The sequence below is a fragment of the Rhopalosiphum maidis genome, chromosome 2 (assembly GCF_003676215.2).
Source record: "Rhopalosiphum maidis isolate BTI-1 chromosome 2, ASM367621v3, whole genome shotgun sequence".
In the NCBI taxonomy this organism is placed as follows: Eukaryota; Metazoa; Arthropoda; class Insecta; order Hemiptera; family Aphididae; genus Rhopalosiphum; species Rhopalosiphum maidis.
Window position 1 is genome coordinate 59,667,873 of NC_040878.1, and position 23,253 is coordinate 59,691,125.

At 28.9% G+C, this 23,253-nt stretch overlaps 1 protein-coding gene across 3 annotated transcripts; it reads left to right on the top strand.

The window, feature by feature from the left end:
* The first annotated feature begins 1,670 nt into the window (after positions 1-1,670).
* Positions 1,671-23,231, top strand: LOC113555251 (carboxypeptidase M-like). Of its 3 annotated transcripts, XM_026959655.1 has the most exons (11): positions 1,671-1,798; positions 12,282-13,043; positions 13,490-13,623; positions 15,595-15,919; positions 16,158-16,187; positions 16,824-17,000; positions 18,977-19,095; positions 19,222-19,398; positions 20,132-20,224; positions 22,421-22,564; positions 22,754-22,896. In XM_026959655.1, exons 2-10 carry the CDS (start codon positions 12,296-12,298, stop codon positions 22,520-22,522), a joined length of 1,905 nt encoding a protein of 634 aa, XP_026815456.1. In that variant the 5' UTR covers positions 1,671-1,798; positions 12,282-12,295; the 3' UTR covers positions 22,523-22,564; positions 22,754-22,896. The 3 variants fall into 3 exon arrangements, with proteins under 3 accessions (XP_026815456.1, XP_026815454.1, XP_026815455.1); XM_026959653.1 differs by lacking the exon at positions 22,421-22,564 and having other exon boundaries at positions 22,754-23,231; XM_026959654.1 differs by lacking the exons at positions 16,158-16,187; positions 22,421-22,564 and having other exon boundaries at positions 22,754-23,231.
* Positions 23,232-23,253: the final 22 nt, after the last annotated feature.

Genomic DNA, 23,253 nt, shown 5'->3' on the forward strand with positions numbered 1-23,253 from the left:
TAGCAGTATGCGTTACGGCGCATAACGGTAAAATCAACCTCCGCCAGGCTTCGCACCACGATAAAATATCGTTGACCCGATAAACTTAAACACATTGCGGGCGTGCGCGTTGTTAAAAGACTACGTTAGTTGCTGTGTATACATATATAGTTGAGATGTAGTTAATTATTGTGCCTATGCCTTATAAAATCAATTCATTTTTTGACATATTAGATGCTGAGTGAAAACGTGAAACTAATGTAATAATACGTGCCTGTATAATAGTTAATATAAATATATTGACCCTACATGTTAACACAAGGTACATTATATACTTATAAGGTTCTCACAATAGTAAAGGTATTATAAGAAAAAAGTGGTATACCGATTGTTATAACTCATGATCCATGTATTATTTTCTGTGAATTTTCTGATCAATATACAGTATATTATAATGTTGCCAGTATACTGCAATATATGCATTAAAAAAAAGTTAAAAATATTTAAAATATATAAACGGGCATATAAAAAAAAAAAAGTTTAAATAATTATAATAGGTATATTATTATATTATTATTATTATTTATTTTTTTTATTTATCCTAAAATATAAATATTGATAAAATATATTTTTGAACGCTGTATATTAGCTTATGATAAACCTGTTTTCATAATTCAATGATTTTACTGCGTATCTATTAATAAAATAACAGATTATTGAAGTTTACAAATATTTCAAAGATTACATAAATAATATTATCAATATTATTATGGCTTCCATTTTTATTCGTAATATTTTGTTTAAAATTTTAAATATACCTATACTGGCTATAATATAATATGACGTCTATCTACCTAATAATAATTATAATATAATACAATTATAATTATCGGGTTAACGTTACTCAGGAACAGTATAGTTATATTTTATTATACGTATATATACTTATTAAAAAAATAACAATACAAAATTTAAGGCTAAAAATGTATTTATAATTTAATGATATTTGTTGACTGATATTGTTACTATATAATATCCACGATAAATTTTCAGAGTTCTTGAATAGGTAACATAAAAAAGTTAAATATGCATATTATATACTATCTAGTAACTACTAACTACATTAATCGTACATTATAATTTTTATATTAAATCATTTAATATATAAATAAGTTATACAATGAAAAATGATAATATCTTATATTATACCTGTAGGTAATTATATTAACTACCAAGCTATATTACTAACAGTGTACAAAATCGGTAGTAAACAATGAAGTTATTACATATTTCCATTTTGTATTTTTCACAGTACATAATATATAATAAAGTGTAGGTATACTTACAGAATACGGAAGACATCGGGAAAACGTGACGTAATTTTAAAGGAAAAATGTGTGAGGGATCAGAAAAACAATATATAATATAATAAAGAGAAATAATTTTAATAATTATTACATTTTAAAATTTGCGTAACAAAATTATAAAGTATTTTGTATCAAATTAATTATCTCCATAGTCAATAGACTCTTTCAATCTGTCATAAAGTATATTGTAATTTATAATGGTATAATGGTTAATACTTAATTGAAGAAGAAAGTGGACAGGCGCACGCACGCTACTATTGCATAGAATGATAACGTAGTGGTGGGAAACCAGTTCAGATACGACAAAACTGAGTTTTTGAGTCAGTCTTGATCCAGACTAGAATGAGTCGTTGTTTAATGTCAAATTTTTATAGCTTGAAAAAACAACATTATAAACGGATAGAGTCGCCTATGAAAAATCAAGAAACATCTAACCAAATACAAATTTAAAGGTATTATAAACAATTTAATATTAATACAATATAGACATTTAAATAATTTTTATTTCCTTGAACTTACTTTTTCCATTTTTATTTTTATCTACGTTAAGTAACTTTACATTTAAGTTTAAAAAATAATTATCTTTATTTTTTGCCAAGCAATTAATTTAATTAGATCTTCACTACACATTTTTATTAATTATTATAATATTATTTTTGAAGAATATAATATTTTAAAAGTAGTTAATGTCTTTATATAAAACTCTTTTTTGAATTGCAATAGAAAAGAGACAATGAAAAATAATACAAATAAAATATTATTTGGTGATATAAATGCACCAATTATTTTGAAAATTTTTATATAATTTTTATTCTATGCTTTTTATATTTTCTAACTAATATAGTAATATGGGACCTATACGATTAAATGAAGGTCGTATTTTGAGGAAAATTGTGTGAGAGTAATATGTAAGGCTTCGGTAATAATAAATTAGTTTAGTTGGTTATTAATTTCATGTGTATAACAAAAATCGATTATCTTCCTCACAATATCATCATCATTATTAATAAAATATTGCTTACATTATCCTAATAGAAAAAATATGATTTTCGAGAAGTTTTTTTTTTTATGAATTACTTAATTACTTAACGTTATCTTGCTTATCCTAGTCTTACACCAATGGCAGATATTGAACTTTTTTGTAGTTGTATTTTTTTTCAACTCGCGGTTCACTAATTATGTAATTATATGATACAGAAAAATTGATGATTTTATTTACGATGTTTTTATTACTTACGTGTTTGTCCTAGCAAGTATTTAACATTTTTATTTCTTGTGTAATGAATTGAGAAACCCCATTCGTTATAAATTTATTTACTGTATTGTTTAGTTATATAATTTATTAAAAAGTTCAATTATTCATGTATTTTTATTATTTATGATGTTATTTATTTTCAATATGTCTACATCATATTTTTAAAATTTTATTTCAGTACGCAGACTTGATCAAAACCAAGTATATTTTTGTATAAAATTTGTGTCAGATCTAAATAATACGGGTTATTTCAAAATTAATAAAAAAATATATTGTATAATTTCGAGAGTTAACAAACTAATAATATCGTAGACATAGTTTTAAAATAATAGATTATAAAAAAATTAATAAATGAGGAAAATTATGTTTTCCGAGGACAAACACGGTGAGATACCTCTGGACCCATTACATTTATAATAATTCTATGGCCAGCAAGCCGATAACCGGGTTAAGTGCCGTAATTTCTGTGTGTGCACGGTCGTGTGCCTTCCGCGTAGTATTCGCGTCATCGGTATTTCTTGGACGTCCGGTCTCTGTTTTCGATTTGCGACGACCTCGTGTCCGGAGAAGCGCCTCTTGCGCGATGTACTGTGGGTAGGCATAACGTATATATACCGCGTCATCACCCTATAGTGTCTCTTTCTCTTCGGATAAACCGCTGTGATATACATCACGAGCTCACCGCAGACAATGCCCCCTCGCGCCACGAACTATTGCCCCGATGACCCACATATTGTATATTATTATTCTTGTATATGAAGACGAATCGCCGCTGCTGCATTGTCGTGTGTTATTTAGGCCGCGTCTATATAGTCTCGTATTGTCATAATAATGCGTGTATATAAGCATTCCTATACATGGAGCAGGTGTACGATATTATACATATTTATATAAATATAATATATCATGATGTTATCATACATACGACTTTAAAATAATATTCACTCCATTTTGTAACATGAATTCCTTATAATATTCTATAATAGTATATCTATTGACATTATTAACCTGCTTTACATACGATACAACTATTGTTATAGGTATGTGTTTAAACGACACAAATATAATATTTTTATAACATTATGGACGATCTAATACTCGCTAAGATTGTTATAAACTGTTTTTTTTTTTAATACCTACACGTAAATTATAGCAGCCATCGACAACCCTTTTCGACTATTCAGTTTTCCTTACATACATCGTGTATAATATATAATATGACGTGCACAACGGGATTAAAAATAAGTGCGTCGCCTAGACACCGACGTGTTAGTATGTAACTGCGTGCGTAAAATTCGTTATGGAATTTGATGCCAGTGCGTTATATATGTAAATAGTAAATACCTAATATAATATACGGATATACAGTTATAGCTTCATAGATTTAGATGACTTAAGTCGTGGAATAGACAAAATATGTATTATACGCGTCTCGGGTTTTGGGGCTAATCAAGAAATATCGTATCATAAATATTTTACATTAATGCACACACTGTTATTAATTAAAAAATAAAAAAAACATTGAATACATTATTATTATTTTATACATTATAATATTATGGTTATTATAGTTTATTTTGATAAAAATTATAAAAAACTTTTTACTCGGTTCCATGAAACTTTCGGCATCTTTATCATAATAATTGCATCTGTATGAAAATTATGCAACAACACTTCATCTCTTAATAGTTTTTAAAATTGGTAGTAAATTGTTAGCCCATTACAATAATATCATGTTTGGATTTTTTATTATTTTGTATATATACTAAACTACAAACTGATTCATAATATAATAATATAACCTAACCTAACCGATAGATATATAATACACATGAACATTATCTACACTTGTTATTTCACACAGTATTATATTATATATCAATAGGCCAAAGAAAATTCGGCTGGTTAATTTATTTGGAAATCAATTGTGTATATGCACTACATTCTATGTACTCGCGACGATTTTTATTTGATTTGCATATTGCAAAAAGCATTACATAAATAGGATGCAGTTGCAGTTAATTGGCCATGACTGCACATTGCGCATATTCTTCGTACTTCGTTTATAGGTTCATCGTAATATTTACCCTACTCGTATGTAATCTAGATAAACTATGATATATAGCTTTATATTTTTAAACCTATATACGTATTCAGAATAGATATACCAGCAAATATTATTTATTTATATATTTTTTTAAATGACTAGTATTTCGAGTTTTAGGTAATATTTACATCATAATGAAATATTAAATTCTTTTTCTGCTTGACATATATTTTTAAAAGCTATATTATTACCAATAGCCGCTATAAAAGTATATCACGGTGTTTATTTATTAGAGGTTCGGAGTTTCCACTATTTTACATAATATAATAATATTATTATTAAATAAATATTCACATAAAAAAAGAATAAAAGTAATCAAATGGAATATTAAAATATTTTGCGTCCCAAGTTATAAACATTTTACACATGGCCAAACTTGTTACACGTATAATATGTTTAGTATCTACGTCCTATCTATATACATTATGCAGAAGGAAATATATTATTATTGCCGTTTTCATAATAATGAAGTTTATTGCGGTGTGGCTATTAAATTGCATATCATGATGTAGGTACCAGTACATATGCAGTATATAATATTATAATGGTATCGTGAAAAATTTTTGATTGTATATTAATATTACCATCATCGAATTAACATTTTACCACAAGTAAAAAGAGAAAATGCATTTTTTTTTTTAATAGCTTTTGTTCCGGGGAAAGTATTTATACAATATACGATAATATACATATCTAATTATATATAACATTTTAATATTAAGTACTTCGCAAAAACGCACTATAGGTGCTCACTGCTCATAAACAACTGATTATTTAGGTACCTACTAGGTATATATTATACTTCAGCTACACTGAAGACAATCGATAAATGACTGCAGTAATAATAATAAGTGACATAATATTATTTCTTATGTAGCGTTTTCTAGCAGCTATTGCCTATTGTTGAGCGAAAATGTTTAATGTATAGTCCATTGCTTATAAGTTATAGATATATTATATCTATAACGTAACCGTATGTCACATCAACTTTAGCCTAACCTAATCATACTATTGAAATAATTAGATAGTGAAACCAGAACCCAAATAAAAGTTGGGACTAAAAACTTAATAAAATCAAAAACAACAATTTTATTTTAACTTAAACATAACTATTTAATTCATAAAAAATAAATAAATCGAATTATACTATGTAAATTTGTACAAAAAAAAAAAATATATTTTAATAGTTATAAAAGTAAGTTAGTTCAAGTGATAAATAGGTGAATAGTTCGGGGAGATGGACAATGGACAATCTAAATTTTTTTTTATTTATACATTTTTTATATTTGTCTGTAATGTATAAGTATTGTAATATTTTAAATACTCACAATTCGAGGTCTACTCCGATATTAAATAGCTAACAACACAATAATATTGGTTTTACTGAGCGTAAATTTGCTATATTACAGCGCATAGGTCAAAGATGAAAGAGAAAATTATTTGTGCGCCGATATCCTTTTGACTGCATTTTGAATTATTTAATACCTAACTTAGCTAATGTAGTGTGATTATACTTATTATTGCCCATTGGTTTTACATAAATAATATAACAGTAGGTATTATATGGATCTGGTATATATAAGGAGAAGGAAGGGGGGAATATCGGTTACCTAAGCGAGAAATTTGTAAAAATAATAATTTAATCAATGTTGTCCTGTTAAGAATCGAAGCATTAATAATTTGGCAGCATTATAGTAGATACGAATTTCATGTCCATAAGAATAATATTCTCTTTAATTTTTTTTTATCAAATATAACCAGAATTCTCCCTATGACGAGGTAATACCATTGATTATAAATACTATAAATACTATAAATACTATATGGTAATACTATAATCATATTAAAACTCCATTTAAAACAGGTAGGTAATTCAAAATGTATTATCAAACTCAATACGTTATGACCAGTATTCAATATGTTTTAAAAAATAACTGATGTAACTATAGTTTGAAATATAACAACATATTTTTTTTTACATATTTTAGATTATATTGCATTTTAATTAAATAAAAACAACCTTATAATGATGTCGATATTTTAAGTTGTTTAAATGAAATGTGATAAAAATTTCTAATGCACTTTTGATGAGGATAAAATTCATAAAATTAATTACCCTATGTTAAATTTAAGATTACGATATCATTATTTACTAATCTAAAGTATAAACCCAAACATCATAAACTCATAATCATTTTTTAGAAACATTAGTAGCTGGTATTACCCATTGACGGTATTCACCCCTACATAATAATTATTAACATATAGTTTAGTATATACTCTGTTGTTTACGTGCAATTATTGATGGACCTCTATCACCATTCATCACTACTCAACGATCAGCAATAATATGACGTGGTGCCGGTGTATTATAATTTATAATAAATTGTATTGTAATCATACGATTGCAAAAAGTTACATCCGGCAATTGTGTGTTACCGATTGTTGCTTTTTATAGCTGTTTATTATATATTTATGTACGTATAATGGAATATTTTGACGATTTGTAAACAACACGTATTATTACTGTATAATTACAGACAAAAATGTCAACCTATAATTATTAATACTTCACTGTATTTTCATTATTATCTTTAGACGTGTGGATTTATACCCAAAATCTAGTAATTATCTGTAATCTGCACGCGCTTATTTTTTTAGTGTGACATAGTACGTGTTCAATTCATTAAATTTTATTATTGTATAGAATGTTTATGTAAAATATAATAGTTAAGTTATTTGTTATTACTATAAATAACTTATTACTTATTAATTATATCGTCATAGACGCAACAAAGTGAAGGCTTGGAATGGCGGCTTAGCCGGTAACCCACCTTATATAATACATTGGGTAATAATTAATAAGTCACAAAATAATGTTTTCTTCTATGAGGAATAAAATTAGTTAAGAATTAGTAGGTAAGCTGCAACTGCTGCAAGGCTATTTCCCAAATTTAACAAATGTTTAGATTTATTATATCATTTAAGTAAGGAGTAAAGTACCAATTTTTTTTTTTCAAATGAAAACCAATTTTTTTTACTGTAAATTATTAAGTTAATTTAGTACTTAATAAATCTAAATAATGAAGATATAGTCCTGTGTTAAGTATATTTAAAAATTCCAATAATCAACATTTGAATAATTACATTATTAAAGAAAAACAGGAGTATATATACATAATATGTATATGTATACATGTTTGGTGAATAATATTGGATAAGTATTAGTGTCAATTTATATTTATTATAATTTATATGCAAATATAATAACTTAGTAGAGAAGTGTAGAGGAAATATCTACATTGATCTAATCTAAGAAAAAAAGTTATGGCTACTATCTCCACCTTTCCACTAAATAGTCTAACCCAGCGGTTCTCTGCAAACTGTGGTACGCGTACCACTAGTGGTGTGCGAAGGGCCATTTTTGGATAATAAACCCATTCAATTATTTAATTAATATCTTATTTAAAAAAAACTAATAAATAAAAAATAATTATACTGTAGTTGTAGTATTTTACTGCCTTATATTTAAAAAAATGTATTTAACTGTACAATTTGGATTTTGGATCGTTCTATTTTTAGTCATTAGTGGTACGCGACTGATTGATAATATACCTAAGTGATACGCAAAAAAAAGTTTGAAAACTGCTGGTCTAACTTAACTTAACCTGGGCCTGTGCAATTTTATACCCAACACTCGTATCTCAATATTTACCGTATAAAACCGACAAGAATATTGTTATTAAGTTCCGTCCTGGAACGTATACAAAATTTTCCTTAAAATAGACTACCGAATATTTGAAAAATAATAGCATTATTATAATATTATGTTATAGTGGTCAACGGTTTAATTAATTTATATTGATAATATAATAACTCTTATCGATATTGTATACAAAAATATATGCACATATATGATATGTAGACATGACAGTAAAAATTTCAAAACGGATGAAAAGACTTTTTTGTTCGACGAATGCGTACCGCTTGAAAGTAAAATTGACGACATACTTAAACACTAAAAAATAACAATAATAACGTAATATCATATTTTATAACACTAAGTTATCTAATGCAAATTATTTTAATTCTAATAATAATACGTTTTATGCTAATTATCTATTTTACTATTGTTCATTGTACTTTGTATAGCGTTTATTTTAACACCAAAATTATGAATGTTTTCACATGTTATACGTATTCTATAATACACACACATACGTCGTACATTGTAATATAATATGCTTTGAATGCTCTGATACTTATACAATACTGTTTATAATACTATATACGATATACCTATAATAACAGTGTGCATATCTGCAATATTTTCCTCGGGGGAATTTTATTCAACGCATACATTAATATTTCGAGTCGTTTAGACGTTTGATACTTATACAGGTAGTGTAGCTATTCATTTTAATGTGGATTCTTCGATCCTACCTTTCGCGAATTTCAAATTTTTATCTTTATATAATATACATGCTAATAATGTGTTCTAGTTTTTGTCTATATCAGCTACAGCTGTGTATATAGTATGATTCGATCGGACAGGTCGACCATGGCAATTTCATCGATTCGTCTGAGACCATTTAGAAAACCTATATTGGCTATATTTCTATTTTGTTTTTTTTTCGTACATTCGTGCAGTTTCCCAGCTGTACAGTTCTTCCTCTAGTATTTCAACATAAACTGTTTTCGCCGTACGTATTACCATAGTTGCCTACGAAACAACAATGATGAGCGTTTATCAAGATTTTGAAATTCTGACGGCTGGCACATTATTATATGCGAATAGGTACTCGTACAATGTAGGTAATATCACATATATCATATGCATGCAAAATATAATATGAAATAAATTTAATGTGATATATATATAAATAAAAAACACGCGTTTAAAGCGAACGTGATGACAAAGTAGTAGTATATATATATATATTCTATACGAGTATTCTATTCGTGTGCGTGTGTGTGTGTGTGAGTGTGAGTACATGTATTATAATAGTGTAAGTATACGTGACACGGACGCTTCGGCTAGGTGGAAATAGAGCGCAAATAATTATTATACCGATGAGATCCGGAAAGTGACACAAACAATGAAATACTTTCGGGAAAAAATAAGCGACCGCCAAACCGTGTTTTTGCGTTGAATAACAATAATATAATATTATGTACAATAACTAATCGCCGTGTACACGGCTTTTCCGTTTATTGAAAATTATGAGAATTGCTAACCTAACCTTTACCTAACCTATACCCAAAACGAAAAATACCCACTTATACTTCTTATAGTTCAAGTATATTATATTCAAATAAATGTTGTTATTTCATAATATTCGTTATTATGACATTATATTTCGATGTTGTACCTAATGCGATTCTACGTATATTTATATATAAAATCTGCATTTTTATAAATAATACACACTTGTCAAAAAATATTTATTAAAAAAAAATAGCAATTTTACTACAACTTATCGATTTTATTTCAATATTTCTTTATATATATTCCATTTACGTATATGATTATATGACTAAATGTGTATATACTGTATACATAAATATAATTACAATTGCATACATTGTATTATTACCTTTTTTTGCATATATTACCTTACAAATATACCTGTTTTACCACAAATTTATTATTTTCGTTTATAACCTACCTCAGACAATTTACTATATACTTACGGGTGCAAAATCCACGCAGTCGTGTCATATGCTCAATTTATGATATAGGTAAATCGATTTAAGAACGTGTTTGTATAGGATAGGTCATCCAATAAAAAGAGAAAAAACCGTTTTTTGGGATTTTTCCAGGACAACGGCTTGTAAAGATATTATTACGGAACATATTAAATAGTATTATTTGGATATTCTGTTTTTTTGAATATATTATTATAAAATCATGTCAGATAGGAGTTCTTAGTTCGCGCTGGCGAGTCATTCGGTTACAATCGTATACTGTATACTAAATTAAATATCCACTGAAGTACATTTTTTAAATAACCGTTCAGTTTCTCGTTGTATCATATTATATTATAATACGGTCGCATGTATAATGCAATAGCAGTTATAAACCCGTTACCTTCCCGCAACCCTGACCATAGGAAGACTACTTTGTATACTAGTTGTACGTATAACATGTACATTACGATTATACTAAGTATTAGTCATTTTTTAACGAACACGTTTTACTGTTACGAGAACCGTCTTTAAACAAATCGTTGTGGAATGCATATAATAATATTTATTAAAAATATAATGTAATAATTAGCTTTAATATATAGTGTATAACATGGATAAAAAATTACACATACGCGTACCTTTCACGTATTTAAGTATACGGTGCTTAAATTGATGTGCTCTATCGTAGACTCACGGAATCGATATAAAAAAAAGACGGATTACACAAAGGGATTATAAAATTATGTTATAATTTATTTTTTATTACAATATTTGTATAGGTTATATAGGTATATTATATCATTAGCGTAGCAATGAATACGTATTTAATATAGACGAAATATCTTTCAAGGGCGTGTATATCGTACATTCGTATCGTAGTGGTAGTATTATAATAGGTATGCGATATTATCAAACCCACTAATATTTAGAACACAGCTCTACTGCACCTTTTATGCATTTCGCATTTTCGCCGTTCATTCTATTGAACCATCACGTTATCGTTATGTATAAAGTCAAACATTTATTTTTATTTTCCGGTAAAATAACTATTTTTTTTTTTTATTAAAAATATATATTTACAATCTGTATCATTTGTACAATAAGCAAATGTGATAAATAACTAGACATTTAAAAAATTAAAAATTACTCATTACTATAGCTATGAAATTAGTCGTTGTGAAATAATTAAACTTAATACAAATATAAAAATATTACTGTTAGAATAAAACTTTTTTTTGAAGAGCAAAAGTTTTTATATATATATATATTTGTACATATTAAAATTGAAGAAAAAACTAAAAGAATAATATAATTAAAATATTATCCTAATAGGATAATATACTAATATGTGATAAAATAAAATAATATATGAGTATGAAAAAAAAAATTGAAATAATAATAATATAAAAAAATAAAACTTATAACAGCATTGTATGCATATAACTTATATTAATAATTGTTTTAATTTTTATTTGAAATTATCGTAGTTATTAAAATCGAATACGTCGTTTATTGGAAATAGTATAAATCCAATTTTAATAAATATCATTAAATAACCTTTTTCTTTTGTGGTTATGGAAGGACATATGTGTAGGACGTGTAGGTACATACTTAATAGTTATATTATGGTGGTGAGCTTACAGCTGTGATATAGACTCTATGAATGGGGTCTTTAATCGTTATGGATTACGCAATGCTCATAATTTGTTAGTTCTAATTTGATTTAATCCACAGAGTACTCAATCATTCAATGACTTAACTAGAATTCCGGACTCTTCTATATGACATCATATGATTAAACCTAATAATATTTATTGATATAACATTAAAATAAGACAATAACATAATTATTATGTTAATCATGCATGTTGTGTGTTTACAGACTAATTGCGAACGATGGCACCTTCCACCGCGACGACGTGCCGGGCGAGAGCTGACGGTCGTCGCTCGCATCTGCTGCTGTCGGTTCGGACTTTGGTCGTGGTTACGGTCGCGGTCGCCATATTCGCGCTGCCGGTTCATTGTCAATCCGAAAAACGGCTATCGTCCATCCAACAGCAACAGCAACAACACCAGTACTACGATTCGGAGGAGCTAACCGGTGGCGCCGAGGTAATCAAGAGCAAAATTCGACCGGACACGTATTCCCAAGACCCATCACCGTCGCAACAGTACGAAAAACACTTGAAACACGGAAAGCAATCGGACACGGTTGGCTTAGCTTCTACCGTGTACGGCGAACAGTATGGCGACGGAGGAGCTCTGTTGCAGCAGGATCAGCCCCTGTTAGACGAGGAGGCCCAGGAGTCGATCAGTTCTGGTTCGATAAACAATCACAGGATACCACAGTATACGCGTGCCGGGTCTCCCGTACCTGGCGATGTGATCGAGGGCAAGAATGTGGGCAACCGGGCTGTCGGAAACAACTACCATCACCCTGGTAGCCCATCACCAGCTTCCGGTGGTTATGCCGTCGACTCTGCGTATGGCCCGCACTACAGTTCCCAGGACCTGGTCCAGGATCAAAACTATCAGCTCGAATTTAAGTATCATGACTACGACAAGATGACCAAGTTCCTGAGGACCACATCATCTCGATTCCCCAACCTCACAGCTCTCTATTCTATCGGAAAATCCGTCCAAGGTAAGCTTCGCATACATAACATTATAATATATAGTGTATTACATTATATTTACACAAAATATAATTTAAATTTCGAGCAATTCAGCTGTTATTAGTTATTATATTGAAACTTTTATCATGCTCGATATCGTATACTTTAAGTTACACAATATAATATAAGAACTATTAATACTGTAATAACTAATAATAAATAATAAATAAAGTGATGATTATATCTATTATTAATATACATTATGTACTTCTTGTTTTTATGTGTAAATAGCGCTTATAAAACTTTCAAATATATTATTCGACTATTGGAGTAACAATTATAAGAACACTGAAATAATCGTAGTATAATATTGTATAATCGTACTTAATAATATAATATATGTTTATTACCTTCAATTATAATGTAAATCTAAAATGTACAATATAATTTTTAAAAAAAAACTTAAATATTATAGGTCGTGACTTGTGGGTCATGGTGGTGTCTTCCAGTCCGTACGAACACATGATTGGCAAGCCAGACGTCAAATACGTAGCTAATATGCACGGAAACGAAGCGGTTGGCAGGGAGCTCATGTTGCATCTTATTCAGGTAACTATAGTCTATAGCTGTTATAACTTTAGTACTCATCGGCTATTACCAATAGGTAATAACTAATAGATATATACAGTCGTGCAGATGATTGACAGCATTCTAAAAATGTACAATTTTACATGTATATATTATATATTATATTTCTACGATTTATTGTATATTGAAATAACATATTTCAATAAGATTCCATACTCTTTGATCGATTGCCATTATGTATATGCCGTATTCAAAAGTTAAAGCAACCCTTTTCCATCTGAATAGGTAATTCGAATAGGTATTCGTACACAATTATTTTATATTACACTGATTTGAATAAAATAATCGAAAATAAATGATGCTCAGTATTTATTTAAATTATATATTAGATTTGATTATAATGCACCATGCATACATGTATTTATATAATACATTAGGGATTCTGAGATTATTGACAAACTAATAACTGTTGCAGACGTCAATCGCCGTGCACGCTAACGCCATCACATATGCATACAAAATAATAATATAGTTTAGCCGTAAAAGCATGCATATACAGACATACAGTTACATAATACATAACTGTAAATTTTAATTAATTCATGATAAAGAATCTTAAACTAGTTCTTGAAAAAAAAAAAATTCTATAATTTTTTTTTACGATTTTTGGAGTCGTGCATAATATAATAACCGTTTTAACACCATTGGACATATTATTATTATAGTTTACATTTGAACGCGTTACTTTTGATTTTTATTTTCATGCGAAATTTTGTTTAAAGGAAGCATTATTAGGCAATAATAACATGAATACAAAAACAATCTATTCAGAAACATTGTTTACCGCCGGATTTAAATGTGTGATTTGTGGTGCACAAAGTATACAACTGAATTCCGTATAACTATTGAGAATTCAATTCAAAAAAATAATTTCCCGTAAGAATAAAACGTATAATAATCCGTAAAATTATGTTTAATTGTTGATTTGACGACCGTATAAAAAGCGTACAACGAATTTTTCGCGTTTACGGTACATTTTACAAAAACGATTATAGACTGTCGTATGTTTCTAGCAGTTTCTCGACTTAAGCATTACGTACATTATACATTTAAATATATATATCTTGGTAACGAATGTTTCCGGTTTCCGGTAAATATTTTATATTTCCACGTTGTTGTCGTCGTCGCATTGTGAGTAAAAATTACACATATTAGCACTGCAGTCTGCCCTCTGCATGGGTGAAGGTGCCAGATGGTAATTGTTCCCTTATTCTCCGTACCTCGACTCAAAATTAATAAAATATTTTGAACGGTATATCTGATATAGATGGTATTTGTGAGTTGCCAACAATGTCCAATCTTTATAATTTTACCCTATCAGAATTTTAATAATAATCCATCAATATGTTTGTCTCTATATGACCATTGCAGGATATATACCCGTGTGCGTTCAGTCATCGGTTTCGGATATAGCACAAGATAAAAACTAGCCAATATTTCCTATTAATTTTAAATAATATAATTTAATCAAAACACCCTTTAAATTTAAAATAATATTACATCTTTTGTGGACGAATTCCATAATGTGTTTTTTTGATATTTGTTTATTTATTCATCAAAACATTATTGATTCAGAAAGAGATATGGTATTGGACAAAATGACAAAGTCATAAATAAATAACAAATATTTACATTAACTGTTTATTGATTTATCCGGGACGTTTAGAATTTCGAAACTTATTAAATAAATATAGCGATTGGCGAGAAAGAATTTCTATTTCCGAAAATTATTCTGTACTGTTTTATTTACGGTATATTGTAGTTAAGGGTAAAACGTTACTTTTTATTTAGCGTTCCAGCACTGCGTTAAAATTTTTTTTTTTTAAATTTAATAAATTTACAAGTGACGATAATATAATATATGAATCAACGATATCAAATTGTATTAGTATTATTTAATTTAAAAATACAAATTTGGTTTGTGTCCATTAGTATTTGGTGAACAGTTACTCGGTGGACCCGTACATCAGATGGCTTTTGGATAACACGCGAATCCACGTATTGCCGTCAATGAACCCGGACGGTTTTGAGGTGGCCCGCGAAGGTCAGTGCGACGGCGGCCAAGGCCGGTACAACGCACGCGGTTTTGATTTGAACCGCAACTTCCCAGATTATTTCAAGCAAAACAACAAGAGAGGACAACCGGAAACTGATGCCGTCAAGGAATGGACGTCCAAGATACAGTTTGTTCTGTCTGGTGGACTTCACGGGGGTGCCTTAGTGGCAAGCTATCCGTTTGATAACACTCCCAACTCAAGTGAGTCGACTATATATTATCATTACTATAATTATAATTTCATAACCTCTCGTGAACTGCATACCATAAATAATAATAAATTAATATTAATACAAAATACTAATATCAATAGATCGATTAAATATAGACCCACACCCAATGTAATAGTAGAATACAAACTTTTATTATTATTAAATTATGTAAAAAAAATTGGGTTTAAACGATATTTTCCATGTCTAACGAAATTCTAATTACAAAGGATTCTGTATTTCATCACCACTGTGTTCTGGTAAGTATATACTCGTACATATAATTATATAGCAAAATAATAATATACACTGTTCCTAAAAATACCTATTGTACATTCATTGACTACAGTATAAACATAATATACGACGTATAAAATTAATATACTAAATGAATGAAAAAAAAAAAAAGGCAACTCGATGATTTGGAGTTATTCGTAGACTCGAAACGACGTCTCTATATTTTAATGTATTTATCGTGATGTTCCCGTTCATATCGTGACCGTGACAATGAAAATGTGTTTTTACTGTTTTTTTTTTTCGCAGTATTTCAAAATGATCAGTATAAATTAAAATGTACATTGTACATAGAATATAGACACACTATAATTTGTATATAGGTGCATAATATTAGCCAGGTAGGTGTACACTATACACGCGTCAACGTTTTAAGCGCCATAATCACAATATCTATTATGGTATAATACGCGTAAAACAAATTAATAACTATTCTTATCGGACGTGACAACTGAGCACTGACAAGATGTTATTATAACAATGTATAATATTATTATTTATTATCATATATCATCCCAACATCATCATTCATCGTCATTGATCGGACGCCTCGGTATACCTGTGTATATATTATTTTCAATTATGTGTTATATGCTTTACAGTGTTCCAGAGCTACACCTCTACGCCGTCGCTGACGCCCGACGACGACGTGTTTAAACATTTGGCTCTGACCTACTCCAGAAACCACCCGACGATGAACCAAGGAGTGGCATGCAAAGCAGGAACGCCGACGTTCAATAACGGCATCACCAACGGAGCCGCGTGGTATCCGCTCACAGGTAAAAACCGGTCAAACCATCGTAGGCGCACGTAATCCCGAATGTTATGTTATTATGTTTTCACGACGATAAAGAAAATATCTTTGAACCGATAACGATACATACCTTAGAAACCTACTCACAATGGAATTATTAAACATATTATATAGACGCTTACCTAATCATCCATACAGGACGATTATTTTAACTGCCGCAATAATTACATTCGTTATAATGAAAAAGATATATGAATGATTTAAAAATATTATTTTTTTCTACATAGTTTGAACTGATTGAAGTCATCATACGCAACAACGTTTTTGAGAAAAAAACATAATGTATGTTTTCAGTTTTGCTACTCATACTTTGTTACTGGAAGTTTTTGTACACACCTACAATAATTATGTTCAAAATATGGCATTGCAGAGTATGAAATTAAAGATGTATACTGCTGTTCAAAAAATTTACTTGAATGACATAGATGATAGATACTAAATATAGTTTAAAAAATTGCTTTTTACTAAGATTTCAAAAAAATGTACAAAAAATATTTCGAAAAACATTAAAAAGGTACTCTTCGATATAACGAGTGTTATAAACATTAAAAACAACGACACTTCTATTACGTATCGCAGCAGTATTGCGATAATTATTTAGTACCTATTTAATATTTATTATTAGTAAAATGTAATTAACTATGCGTCTATGCGCATAAACAATCAAAGAAATTATATGTTTGACCACATGCGCGGATAAATGTAGGTATTATAGATACATTATTATATAGGTATCTATACTACGATTGAAGATTTATCCACTGGCTACCTCAGTGATATCTACGAATCTCAAATTGTAGTAGGTATCTACGGTATGCAGATACTACTCTTGCCAGACATACATATTTAAGTATAGGCATTTCCGCGGGCGCAGAAAATACGTCTTTTTTTCTTTTAAACACTAAATAATTATACATAGATAACGCCAGTAACAGTCAGCTCTGCATAGTGCAGTTACTTACCTAGTTGTATACTATATAGGACTGTCGTATTATTATTATTATTATTATTATTATTATTATGCCCGGAAGTGTACCGTGTGCGTGTATCATCATTTATATTCTGTGGTATCATTATAATGGGCACGGCTGAGAATGATATACAATAGTCAATAATCAATAATATTATTATGCTTTCTATTGCCTATTTTATAATCGATTTCGTACTGAATATTATTTTACAAAATAATGGTAACTGCAGCGTTAAAAGAACATTATATTTATTTTATTTTAAAAATCTACTTTTTTATAAGACTTATCAACTATTGACATTGATTCCGTTTTTAATCCTGTTGAAACATTGCGATTATTAAAAACGCATTTCCATTAACAGTGAGATAAGCGCAACTTCGACATTTTCTTTTTACCAAAATAATGTACAGATGAAATTGTACTAAATAACAGTGAATATTTTTTTAACTCACATAATTATTATGATTCAAATTTTAAATATATAACATTTTGAAATCATTAAGAATTAATATTTATTGATAAAATAAAAAAAGCTTACGTTAACGTATTACTAAAGTAGTTCTCATAAATTTATTTCATAGTTTTGGATGATCAAAACAATATCTACACTGAATCTCTAGATTCTAGTGAATCATTTTGAAAACAATAAATATTATAGAATTGTTAATTTACGTTCTATTCGAATTGCCTATACAGGACCCCTTTAAAATATGTATTCTGTTTTAACTTTTTTTATAATGCAATGTTGGGAATGGAACTAAACTCCTTCACTACCTATAATCAGATACAAATAGTTTATCATTGTACATACTTGTTTATTTAGTAACACCGTAACATACATATTTCGTTATATTTTTCTACCATGGACATATAATTATTATTCTTAATATTTTTTATTTATTTATTTTAATTTTAATAATTTATCATTAAAATGTATAACTGTATCTAATACTATGCTTTAATTGTGTAGGAGGTATGCAAGATTTTAATTACGTTTGGTACGGTTGCATGGAAGTGACATTGGAATTATCTTGTTGTAAATATCCGCCTACTTCCGAGCTGCCCAAACTCTGGGAAGAAAACCGATTGGTAAGATCACAATAATATAGTTAATATTGTGTTATATATTTACGTTGGATTATGTTGTATATAAATAGTGCTGATCATCGCACCGTGTCTAATATGCATTTATTTATTTCCGACAATTTTTTTTAGTCACTCGTCAAATTTTTAGCCGAAGCTCACCGGGGTGTCCACGGTTTCGTAATGGACGAACACGGTAACCCGATCGAAAAAGCGTCTCTTAAGATCAAAGGTCGTGACGTAGGATTCCAAACGACCAAGTACGGTGAATTCTGGAGGATATTATTACCCGGTGTTTACAAGCTTGAGGTCAGTAAAACAGGATTATTATCTATGCAAAACAACACATATATAATAATATGTATAATACCCACATTTCCAACATTCCAACTTTAGTACCTATTATTTTTATAAGCGTTTATTTTATTTGAAAAAATATTGTTCTATAAATTCCGTAAAAAATATATTTATATTGAGTATCACAATGACAATAATTTTCTAACACCTTATTTATAGACACATTAGTTCTAGCAATACCATTTAATTACTGTTGTATAAAAAAATTGCTAGGTAGAATTTAATCAAGAATATTTTTAGATACCTAAAATATGTATTTTTAACCTTCCTTGCGCCTCTTTTTAGAGATATGCAAAAATATGAAAGAATACTTTTTAACATTAAAATTCCGATCAGAATCTACTAATATAATAAAACGCAATAAAAACTTTAATCAGAATTTTTACATTGTACACAAATATGCATATAGGATGGACGTGATCGATTTACCGTAAAACACTCAATATAATGATATTCGAGAGTTATTGCGTTAAACCGATCACCGGTCGTGTTGGTATCAAATAATTATGAGAATTCGTGGACTAGGACTGCAAAGATTTACAAATAGGTACATAGATAATATTTGAAACACTTTTTATTGGTGGGAAGGGGGAGGGGGCGAACCGTACACTCCCGTATAAACCACCCCAACACGCCCCCGTTTCCGACACAATAAACAATAATCAACCGTGTCACTTGATTTCAGATATACGGGGACGGGTACATACCCAAGGAAATGGACTTCATGGTCGTGGAACAACACCCCACGCTGCTGAACGTAACACTGCACACGTCCAAGGTAGGTGGTCCGCCGGCGAACAGGCCGCGTCTAAAACCCTGGCAACCGCCGTGGATGACCGGCACCCGGGACGAGACGATCTCCGTCCGGGGTGCATCCCCGAATTCCAGCAGGAACTGGCGGGACGGGCTGCGGGCTTACTGCAGCGACGCGCGTTCGACGTCGCGCAGCTGGCACGCGAGAACCGTGGCCGTGGTGGCGGTCGTGCTTTTCTCCGGGCATCGCAAATAACTGCTTTCCGCGATAATAATAATATATAATTATATTTATCATACGTATTATTAAGAGGACGTGGTGGTACTCGCCCGTGTTGTATCTGTCTTACCGCGATGGTCGGCTCAGTTAGTCAATTGCGTGTTGTTAGCTTTAATATTACAGTAAATAATTGACCTATTATGAAATTAAAAAAAAAAAAGAAATTGGTGTACATTAATGTGCACCTATTCTCTTTCTTTAGATGCTTACGATGCCTATTTTAGATTTTAGACATGTTATGAGTAGGTAAGTCTCCAAATAAAATATTAATATTTAAAAATGCTCATAATTTACTTAAAAATTAAAATAAATTTAGTAAAAATTAAACAAAAGAGAACCAGATAGCCAATGTTTAAGTTTCATAATTGGTCAATTGACGATTCACTTTATTATAATAATTTATAAATATAACATGAATTGGAACTGCTGAACGCATATTTTGGGATGTTACCTATGCGTTAGTAAGACAAAATTAGCATATGCGAGTACGACGTTCTAGGACTAATGTAGTTTGAGCGGAGTAAGAAATTTGGAATATTGGCAATTTATAACCTAACCTATGGAATGTCTATGCCTAAGTGTACCTAAAAGGCTATAAAGTATATATTAATAAACATTAGTGTGAAATACCTAAAATCACTTAACATTTTAAAATATTTTAAATGGTTCTTAAAATTGCTCTCTTTAAACGTCCTTAAACTTATTAATTTACTGGTGGAAACTGTTAAGAGTTAAACAGACTTATTTAACTACTATCAGTGGTCCGATTTGAATTTTGTGAACAATTTTTATTTTTTAACATTTGGACTAGGTTGTGTATGAAAATTATTTACATTTTCAATGTTAATAACTTTGTATAATTTATAGAACGGAAAAAAATATCACCAACTACCTACTGATTTTGTTTAACACAGCATAAAGGTACCTACTCTAATATTATTATGATAACATTAATTAATTTGGTATTCGTTTTATAACACAACAGTACCTGCCTATAAAAAATTATAAGAAACTGAAAAAAAAACTATTATGTTTATTAAATATTGTTTAATATAAATGATGGGTTCACCAAACATATTTGATACTTTAATAATTAATAGAGAGAAATTATTAATTATGATAGGTATTATCTTTAAATACAGTATAGTTAATATTTGTGTATTTATGGATTAGAATAAATTAGATGAATGATTTTATACTTTATTTGTTTAGTATCTCAGGTATCTACTAATATTATGTTGTCTTAGCTTTAATTATCAGTTATTAATGAGTTTAATCTATGCATATCCAAAAATAATATCATTATTGTGTTATTTAAATTGTTTATTGTTTTTATTAATTTATTAGGTAAACTAAAAAAAAACACTTAAAGAATAAAGGTTAAATTAAAGGTGATAAAAAAAAATAATACATTTATAACTTAGATGAATAACAATTTAAAATGGTATAAAATACAATCCAAATATTTTATCCTAAATGAGCAATAATTAATATAATTGTATTTTATGTTGTTAAAAAATATATTTTATGTATCATGGTTGTAATATATTTAACAAATGTGAATGTATTTTGTGAGTAACTTGCTAATTTTATTTAAACAACATACATCATTACAAATACTGTATCGAATGCATCATATTAATATTATGTAGTAAGGTACATAAAACTTGTAAATTTAAAATTAGTGAGTAAGCTGTTTAAAATATTTGATACCTAATAAAATATAATTTGTGTATGATATTTACATATTATATTGCTTAATGCTTAGCAGTGGCTAACATGAATTGGTTAACTCTATGTTACCTCGCTTTTCATAAGATGCATGTAAAATGATTTCCGAAATTAACATCTTCCTATTTGGTGATAATGACTGGTGAATATCAGATTTATTTTCTTAACTATTATTCTTTGCACACATGTACAAAAAGCAAGTGGTTACAGGTTCTAGAGCAAAGTACAATTTCTGCATTATCTTCTACTACTGCTACTACTGTTACTACTACTACTACAGATTCAAGAATAAAATTCCCTAATCCTAACTGATTTTGAGTTTGAAGTTTCTCTTCTTGACTTCAGTGATGTTTTGTAAGTAATGCCATTGATCATAAGTACTGGTATTTTTATCAATGGTAATTTGTGCAAATATTTCTGATCAACCTTTTTGATTTTTTTGCTTATATATTAATATATTAAATATTAAATTATATAAATACATCTTTATTTGTTTTTTTATAATTATTTTATTTAACGATATTGTTATAAATGTACTTTTAGAGACAGGATAACACACCTTACAGACAGCCAGTTCCTCATTTCTATCATCATCATCATCCACAAGGTATAGCATTGGCACCTAAACAACCGACTCAAGACCCTGGGATATTATCAAGTATTACATCTGGTTTCAATAACTTTGTCAGCAATATGTTTGGATAACCTATTCCTATCCAAGAACCCCTGATTCCCAAATAATATATAATGAATTATTATAGCCAATATACGATCTCTAAGCTATAAGACACTCAGCGTTTAAGTTAAGTTTTTCCCTTCAACAATTAAATACTTAAATAAACCATTGTAACAATTTTAATATTTTACCTCCTACTTAATAATACTTATTTATTGAAATTATTATAAATTATTACGTTAAATACTATATATTATACTATTTTTATTATATATAAATATATATACATAAATTTACAAATTAAAGTATAGTTATATAATTCAGTAATTTTTGTATGGAAATTATTTTATTATTTTGTGTACATAAT